The sequence below is a fragment of the Aythya marila genome, assembly GCF_965140915.1.
Source record: "Aythya marila genome assembly, chromosome: 23".
Lineage (NCBI taxonomy): Eukaryota > Metazoa > Chordata > Aves > Anseriformes > Anatidae > Aythya > Aythya marila.
In genome coordinates this window covers 2,606,160-2,615,435 of record NC_139064.1, presented here as the reverse complement: position 1 = coordinate 2,615,435, position 9,276 = coordinate 2,606,160, and the positions used below count along the sequence as shown (strand labels likewise).

The window sequence follows — 9,276 nt, the reverse complement described above, 5'->3', positions numbered from 1 at the left end:
GAGGTGGTTCTCAGCAGGCCCAAAAAAACATTTCCATCAGGTGTCATCATTTCCATCCAACTTTACCTGGTGGACTAACTACAGCGATGCACTCGGCTAGCCTAGGTGTGCAAACATCTTATTTCTTTTCCTTCTCGTGTCTTGTAGCATTGCTGATCCTTCCCGTGGGTTTTCCTGTGGCAATTCATCTTCAGGCCCAACCAACAGAATTTCAATACTTTAGCTTGTAGAAAGTGATTTTTTTTAATTGATCGTACGAATCTGTAGCAGCTAAAGGAAAGGGATTTGGATCTGGGCAAAGTCCTTGGAAGCTGCATGCTCCTTGCTTTCACCCACCGACTTTACAGCGGGGGCAAAGGAAAGAAGAAGTGTCTCGGCAACACCAGGGGAATTCACAGCGACCTCTGCCCTCCCTGCACCTCTGGGGAAGGCAGCAGAAAGAAGCACTGGGCACGGATCCGCAGCAGCACAGGAGGGGAACGAGCCTGGAGCTGCGAGGGAACGTTCCTGCCTCCGACACAACAAAATGGGAGCGGGCTGTTTGTTTTCCCTGATGCTAATAATCGCGGTGCTAGGCTTGTTGTCGCCAGCATTGCTTCCTTCCCCAACGTAAACTACCGTGTTTTAAAGCCGGGCCTCTTGATTGTTTTTATTTATGTGCAGGGATGGGATTTCAAGCTGTTCTCTACAGCCCTGCGAGCTGGGCCTGCTCTGGGGAGATGAGGGGGAGATGTGCTTGTCTGTCCAAAGGAGGGATGGCAGGGGGCTGTGTGCTGCAGCAGAGGCAGGAGGGGATGGCAGGAGGCATACAAAGGAGAGGTGAGAGCAGGAGGATGTCTCTTGCCAGGAGAGCACACGTGTAAACCCCTGGGTTTGAACTCAACCACATCAACCCGTGATCTGAACCGAAATGCAACCAGGGAGGCAGCAGCAGCATCAGTCCCACCCAGCCCGGAGGAACACGCAGCTTTTGTGTGGGAGGGCAGCGGGGAGAGGAGCAGAGCTGTGTCCCGGCGGGCTTTAACCGGGGCAGAGCAGTCCCTGCCCTGCAACTGGAGAGCTTTCAGGCCATATATTCCGCCTGGTGGCCTGGAGAGGGCCGAGGAGGATGCAGAAAGGCAGGATGGAGGTGGAAAATCTGGAGCGCGACTCTTTTGCCTCTAAATAGGTGTAGTTTAACCACCGGTGCTACCATTTCAAGCCGTGCCGAGCTGCACACTGAGCCCCTGGAGCCCCAGTGCTGTGCAGGGTGCCCGACCTCCCCTCCATTAGGGCAATCCTGTGCCGAGCTTAAGAAAAAATAATAATAAAAAAATAAATAAATAAAACACCAAAACAAACAAAAATATGGGCTTGTGTGCGCGTCCTCCTTGCTTTTTTCAACACCAGCCTGCCCTTCCCCTCCCTGCTCCGGCAACGACCTCGCTGGCCGCGTACCCTGCCCCTCTCCCAGCGCATCCCCGGAGCGCCGAGGGGGAGCGGGGGCTGCGCTGCGCCCCCCTTAAAGCCCCCTTTTGGGGCTCTCCTCCAGCAGCCGGCTCCAGCCCGGTGCCGGGGCCGCGCCCGCCCGCCCCGGAGGCGGCTTTAAGAGCGGGGGCGGCGGCGGGGGGGGTTCTCGGGGCCTCCTGCGGAGCCTCCGAGCGGCCGCGGGGGCTTGCGCGGCTTTTGCGCGGGGCGCGCACGGGCGGCGGAGGCGGCGGCGGGGCTCGGGGGGCGCGGAGAGGAGCGGAAAAGAGCGGAGGGGAAGGGAGAGGAGCGGAGGGGAAGGGAGAAAAGAGCGGAGGAGGGCTCAGCCCCTCGGCCCTGCCCCGGCCGCGGCCCCCGGCGGGGCGCTGCGGGTGTGCATGGCCCTGCGCGGGTGGCGATGGCTGCGTGATGGCCCAGCGCGGGCAGCCCGCCCCGCACGCCATGGCTGCCAAAGAGGAGCTGTACAGCAAAGTCATCCCCCGGCGGAACCGGCAGCACCGCGCGGGGACCATCAAACATGGCTCGTCGCTGGAGATCCTGCTCTCCATGGGCTTCCCCAAAGCCCGGGCGTAAGTGGCGGCTCGGTCTCTTTCTTATTCTGACCCCCCCCCTGCCCTCCTCTCGTTTCGTTTTGGGGTGGTTAAGGGATGCGCGGCCGCGGAGGGGGATGCGCGGCTCCAAGGGGCCGGGGATGCGCTCCCGGAGCCGCCCCGGGGACACGGAACACGGGGAGGTTGCGGGGTCCCGGGGGCGGCAGGTGCCCCCCCGGCAAAGCCTGGGGTCGCCAAAAAGGCGATTTTCCGGGCACCCCCCCTTCCCCAAGCTGAAATCAAAGCCCGGCGTTCCTGCGCTCGGTGCTGTCGCCGGGGCGAAACTCGGTCACCCGGGAGATCCTCCTGAATCCACGCACGAGTTGATCTTTCCGAAAGAAAGGGGGACAGAAGGGAATTTCAGGAGTGCAGAGCATTAGGTTTGGTTTTGTCCAGCTGAGAAATGCCCCGGTGTAATCGCCCTGCGTGTGCTTATGCTGGAAATGAATTAGGCAGCAACCCACGGGTAACTTCCTAATGGTTCAGTTTGGAGCATGGTGACTCCTGAAGTGGGACCGTGGGCTTTAGGATGCAAACGCAGCCAGCCGGCATTTGGAGGTTTCCTGATCTAAGTTTCCCTTTTGTTGCTGATATCAGTCAGAACTCGGTGGCTTTTCAGCCTCGCTGCTGTGTTTTTCCATAAATACAGGGACACGCACATGCAGGTCTAGGGAGAGATGTCAGACTGCCACTGGCACATCCAGAAAATCCCCTGTGTGTTTCCCCTTGTCCTACTTACGCTCCTTAAGTCTGTTGGTGATCTGTAGTTACGTACAGACATTTAACTTTTATACATGATGCCTGCAAATGAAGATGGTAAGAGCCTGGTGGCTTCACGCTCTGCGCTTGTTTGGAGAGACAGATGGGCACCTTTCAGAGTAGCTAGAGGGAAAAAGCAGCCTGGTGCTATGAATGAAACTCGTCCTCACCTGTATGACAGTGCCATCGAGGCTGACTGTCAGCCCTGGGCTCGCCTCACCGTTCGCTGAGGAACAATGTCTGTGGTTCATATTCTAGCCTGAGAAAAGTAACGTGTGACAAGAAATGAAACCAAAGCCTCGGTGTGCAAGATAGGGAAGGTTAAAGGCAGAAAGTGAGACAGAGAGGGGCAAAATATCCTAAGTGCAAAGAATGCTTGTTGCAAATGTATCCCGCCAGCTGGGTAAGGCTGTCTCGGTGCTGAGCTCAGGACGCTTTGACAAGTCCTCTGCTGGCCCGGCCTGAAGTAGCTCTTGGCACCCTATTCCAGCCTGCTAGAAATCCTCCAAACAATTTATCATTAAAATTCAGATGAGCAGCAAACCAGTAAAAGCCCAGACAAGGATGTTCCACCTCGGGAACGCTGTGGAACAGCGTGCGGGCTCAGCAGCAGGAGCTTCGGGACCGCACGGCACTGGGATGCTCCCTGCTGGGATCATCTGCTCACTGAACTGCCAAGGAGGCAAAGCACCCCGTCTCTCAAGGCGTAAAGTGCAAAGTAGCCTCAGCAGAAAGCCCCTTGGAGCCTTCACCCCAAGCTCTCCCAGCCCCGTTTGCTCCCCGCAGTGCCACGGGGAGGCCGGGAGCACAGATCTGCGCCTGGAGGTCCTGTGTATAAATAGAAGGCAGGCTGATGCCTCGAGTGGTGGCCATCTGTTGGGATGGCTTCTGCAAACAAAGCCCCGAGTTGTCAGACGAGTCTGTCAGGGATGTCACTAAATGCCATCGCTGCTCGGGGAGACACTATTGGGACAGCAGGGGGACACTCACGGGTATCCAGTTCTCCTAACTTCCAGCGTCTGATCCAGCTCAGGCAACTCCACTCCTGCAGCAGACAGGTCAGCGTTTGTTGCAGCAGAATAATTAGGATTAGATGATTCTTCTCCGGGATTTTGCCAGCAGTAAGAGCTCAGAAGGCCGGCCTGGCTCCGAGCTGGCGCTGCTGACGGGAGCTGAGGATTCCTGTGTTCATTTCATTTTCTCAGTTCTGGGTTTCTTCAGGCAAGTGACTTCTACCCTGCGCATGCTAAAATAATCAGAGGTGAAAGGCTCAATGTGATTTCCAAGTACTCCTGGCTGGTTAGTACAGAGTAGCTCTGTTAGGGGTGGAAAATGGTACGAGCCAGGCGGAAAGCAAGAGAGGATGTCGCGTATGTTTAGGCTTTGGGTGTCGGGTGCTAAACTGCCGTGGATCTCTTGCTGAAATGAGGATGTTATTAAATAAGCCTTTACTTGTCCACCCTGCAGAGTTCAGCCGGGCTCTGATGCGGGGCTGGGTGAGCTACCTGTGGATGCCTTTCTCTATGGATGGGAACTGCTCAAGCCACCGAGCTGTGTGTCGGTGTTTTGGACTGCAGAGAGCTATCTGTTGGGGCTCTGTGTCAGCACAGGCTCATTATTTTTTTTTTTTTAATTTTGTAATTAGCCCATTATATTACGTACTGTCTAGTCACAAAGGAGGAGACAGTCCCGATCCCGAATAGTTTCTGCTTTAAGCCAGGAAGGAAGGCAGAGGTGATGTTATGATTGCCGTTTTGCAATTCAGGCACTGAGACAAGCGTTTTACCGAGGTCGCACAAAAGTCTAACCAGATCCCCACTGTCTCAAGACCCTAAACACAACAACGATCTTCCTCTAGGAAAAGATTTCTCGCAGCTGGCATTTCCCAGTTGACCCCAAATGCTGTCCCCGTCTTGCTATGGATTTACTGGCAGTGGTTGCACCCACAGATCTAGTCGGACTGCCAGCGTGTCTCATTTTTCTGTGATAATCCTTTTATACGTGTTGCTAGCCTTACGGAGAGCAAGTGCAAGGGAAGCACGCTATGGTTTACAACTCATTGAAACCACAGGGGAACACTTAAAACTATTATGCATGTACACGTACTTGTATATTATGCATAGATTTTTATTTTTTATCTCTGTATAATGCTGAATATAGGAAAATGTAGTGGTGGACTGCCATTTTTTCGATGGAGGAAGGCCTTTGACCGAACTAACACTATGGGAAGTAAGAGAGGGGTAAGCAGCTGAAATCCTCTGGCTGCGTGGTGCAGAAGTCAGGGTGGCTCCAGGAGCTGGGAGCTGAGGGATGCACAAACTAAAAGTTTCATGTTGGAACTGAAGCTCGTCCAAAACATCCTCAAAACCAGAAAGTTGCAAATTTAACACCAGTAGAAATCCCGCTTGCTGTCTTTTAATGCTGGGTGTGCGTATGTGCATGAATATATAAATAAACAAAATTTAAAATGTTGCTCATGTTTCTGCATTCAACTCTGAATTGAAGCCACAGCCCCCGTGGTGATGTTTCAGCAGAGATCCAGCCCTAGAAATACGAAGATAAGTGTCTGGCTCATGATGTTACTCCAGATAGGTAAATCACCATCCCCAAGCAGAATACTTAAATTATAGGCATCGTGTTTTTGCTTGCCATGCTCTGCGTGATAAGCGTAAGAGATAAGCGCTGTTTGTGCCCCTTCGTGGCAAAGCTTTCCAAAACCGAACCACTTCTCCTTCCCAGCATCTCGGCCTGAAAAAATTGAGCCATCTTCTGCAGCCAGGCCCCTGATGCTGGCTCGGTGTGCGGTGCCTGCTCCTGGGGAGATCTGCTGGTGCTAGACGTAACTGCAAACACTGCTCCCCCCCTGGAGAGGGGACAGGCAGGAATATCGTGCAGTTAGCCATGAATCAGCTTCACTTCCCCTGGGCGGCACGTTTTTTTCTTCCTCCCTGCCACCAGAGATCACCTGGGTTTAACTCAGCACCATGGGCATGAAGAGGAGTCAGTGCACAAAGCTGGACTGCTTTTTTCCCTGGCCATGCACAGAGCCAAGCTGGTTTGATTTTGTTTCTCGGTAGCTACGAGAATTGAGGAGTGCGATAGTTCCATTAATTTCAAAGAAAAGAAGTTCAGATCCAGTTTACAAACAGAAAAATCTTCCCTTGTGTTTTGAAAACGTTTTTGAGGCTGCTAAAACATGTTTTGCCTAGTAACAGACTTAGCAACATAGCAGTATTTCAGCACAGAGAGGCTGTGAATCTCTCCTTCCTCTAGGGTTTGAGCTGTATTTGGGAAAACACTGCACACACAGAAAAAGTGCTGCAGATTATCTTTGGATTTTGAAGTGGTTTCTGTTCCTTCACGACCTTGCCTTCAGGGTATTAGCTTTCTGCACATACTCTTGGCTGAAATTCATCGTACTACAAAGGACCAGCCCAAAACGTAGGCATCACATAAGTCCCACTTAAGCCCAAGCTTGAGAAGCATTTTCGTGATTCACTGTGACTTGTGCTGGCCTGGGGTATGGAGGGAAACTTCGTTTCCGTGTAAGAAGTTGATGGACACAAATGTTTCTAGGAGCGACTGCTCTGAAGGCTGTGCTGAATGTGTTTCCAGGTTTGTTATGGGCACTGGAGGAAATCTGCAGCTACTGAACCAACAGACCAACAGGCATGTCTCAGCAGGAGCTTCACAGGAAGCACTTCTGTCCTTTTTCCACCCCATAGAGTGGAAGGGGAAGAGCAGGCACCCTTTGGCAGATGGCTGGGATGAGCTCTGCCTTCCCAGGCACTTGTTTGAGCTTCGCAGGACGCCGGGAGGCACCCGGCAGAGACTCTGCAGGGGGACTTGAGCAACACTTTGAGCAATGAGCTGCCCTCGGTCGCCTCTCGCAATTGCTGGGCTCAGCACTGAGGCCGCTCACCAATTCCCTACATCTGTGCTGGAGGGGGTCCAACAGGTCTGCACCGCAGGGCCGGGATGTGAATGGAGTTAGCAGCTGCCAGGAAGGTGCACTCGAGAAGCCATCCATTGGGGACCACATCCCACGGCTGCTCTGCACTTGGATTTGTTTTCCTTTGGCTTTCTTGCAGGGCTCTGCTGCAGGCCAGAGCTCGTTACTGCAGCGCTCAGACGGTTTGGCCGTGGTGTTCAGCGGGGTGAGATCTCTATCAGGTTGTTCCTTTCTTTAAAGATCTGAAGTGATAAAGCAGAGAGGACTCCTCACTTCCACTGTTTGAATGGAGCTGAGGTGCACAGCAGCCAATATATATATATATATATATATGTGCATATATATATATGCGAAACCTACACTTAGGCTGGCATTTGCCCCTCAGTCTGTCGAGGTTCGACGTTAGCTTAACCACAAGGCTTAGATATCTGGTCTAAGAATAACATTTATTTCCATTACATTGTGTAAAGCTTGCAAATGGAGAGAGCTCTTCCCTTACCAGGGGCTGAAGAAGTCATTTCTCCGATCAGATCATGGTCTAAAATTATACCGACGGCAGCAGCGCCCCAAACTGCCCCGGTGATCTGCGACTCGGTACACACCACTGCCGTTAATCGTGTCTGAGAGTGGAAAGTGGAACCATTCAGGACTGATAGCAACACAGAAAATGTTTCTGCCACAAGCATCGAGGGGGCTGTGTGAGAGCAGAGCATCCCTTACTGCCCGCAGTGTCACTGCGATACCCGGAGCTAGTGCCCAGAAAGCAAGCTTGCACATGTCCAGGAGAAAAACCAAGAACCTTCACCCACTGTGCTTCATGGGGATTTCATATTTAAATATCTAAGTAGCAGCATCAGTCCAACGAGTTCCTGGGTCAGTGGCAAGTCAGGCAGAGGACAGCCGTCCCCGTGGAGCTGTGTGTTTTGGGGCTATCCGGCTTCAGCTGCGAGGGTTGTTAGAAACTTTCCTGGTCCCCAAGTAGATGCTTCATTTGGGTATTAGAATGACATGGTGACAACAAAATGTTTGCATGTTCTTGTGGCCCTGTGATGATTTTTTTGTCTCGGAGCAAAGGGCCTGAGCTCGGTCCTCGGAGCAAGGAGGGCGGCTGCAGAAAGGGCAGCCCAGATCCCCCCATCACCGGCAGCTCATTTAGTCACCTCCACTTCACAGAACCCAAACCCCATCGTGCTAACAACTCCAGCCTTCATTTCCAATTCCCCTCCAAGATATGAGTTGGTTATGAAGCGATGCAGAAGTAGCAGGGTTACCTTTTCCTTTTGCATCCCTTTCCCCCTCACCCAGTGCTGCTGTCAGGAGGAGATTCTGGGGTCAAAGGCTCACCAGAGCAACTCACCACTTCAGATACCCAGCACGGACTATTTGAACGGAGCCTTGTTTGCATAAAATACTGATTATTCACCCCCTTGGAGGCTTGGTGACAGTGGCAGCACGTTGGCCCGTTTCTGCAGTGCTTCCTTATAAAGCCATCTGGAAGTTTACCCTGGGATTACTTCTGCCACTTGTCTGGGTGAGAGCCCATGCTCAAAGGGTGCCGACAGCCCCTGGGACCTCCTGAATAAACACACGGACAGAAGCCGGGGGGAATTCCATGTTTTGAAAGATCTTGAGCAGAAGTTTCAAAAAAATAAATAAAAAAAAAATTAAAAAGGGTGCTTTTAAATGTCAAGCTGCTAACCCTGCTGGCTCCTGATGAGCCTCAGTTTTTCAAGTCACCTTTGAGAGTGCACCTTGGGCTCCCAACTCTTGCACACACTTGAAAATATTGCCCTAGGTTTTAAGCGGTGCTCGTAGAGGATGCAGAGCGTGCGCCGTGCAATTGCAAAAAGAATAGAGACATCCGTGTGTGTGTCTGTACTGCGCCCGTCTAATTATCCTCAACAAGCAGAGTCATCAAAAGAGCTGGAGCGGAGCAGCTGACAGCGTTTTGGATTCCATCACCGGGACTCACTGCAGGCTTTGTGCATTACAATGGGGTGCACCAGGGCGCTTGTGTCTCACTCACCCGCTGGATAAACAGACCCGAAAGAAGAGGCCCTGGCTCTGCTGTGCATTACCCTGTCCCCACCGTCTCCTATTCTGCTCGGGCGTGCACAAAGGCTGGAGCCACGGCTCCTCTGCTTGCCAGGAAGCTCCAGCATTCCCCTTTTTCCAACAAATCCCAAAAGAATTGGGATCAGGACGGACAGCAGAGCTGCGTGTGTAGACGTGACAATATCTGGCAGGTGTCAGGACCCGAGCAGTTTCTGTCGCCCACCACGCAGCGGTGTAAAATTTGCACAGAAAGCAAGCAACAAGAAACTGGAAGCTGCCGTGAGTGGCAGGAGCCGTGCCTGAGGTGTTTGCTTTCCCCAGACACCAAATTCAAGTCCTCGGGACTGAAGTTTGCTGTCTGCCAGCACGAATACCTCGCAGTCCCTGGCGATGGGAGATTAGCATGAAAACGCTCCAAAAGGTTGTGGGCTGAGCAAAGAGCAGCCCGGAGAA

At 52.8% G+C, this 9,276-nt stretch overlaps 1 protein-coding gene across 2 annotated transcripts in view; it reads left to right on the top strand.

Annotated features, from left to right (window-relative positions):
* The first annotated feature begins 1,225 nt into the window (after window positions 1–1,225).
* Window positions 1,226–9,276, top strand: part of UBASH3B (ubiquitin associated and SH3 domain containing B) — a 65,264-nt gene continuing 57,213 nt past the window's right edge. For both annotated transcript variants that reach the window (XM_082778093.1, XM_082778094.1), the window contains exon 1: window positions 1,226–2,036. In XM_082778093.1, coding sequence (XP_082634219.1) covers window positions 1,348–2,036 — 689 coding nt within the window. In that variant the 5' untranslated portion in view covers window positions 1,226–1,347. The remainder of the gene's footprint in view (window positions 2,037–9,276) is intronic.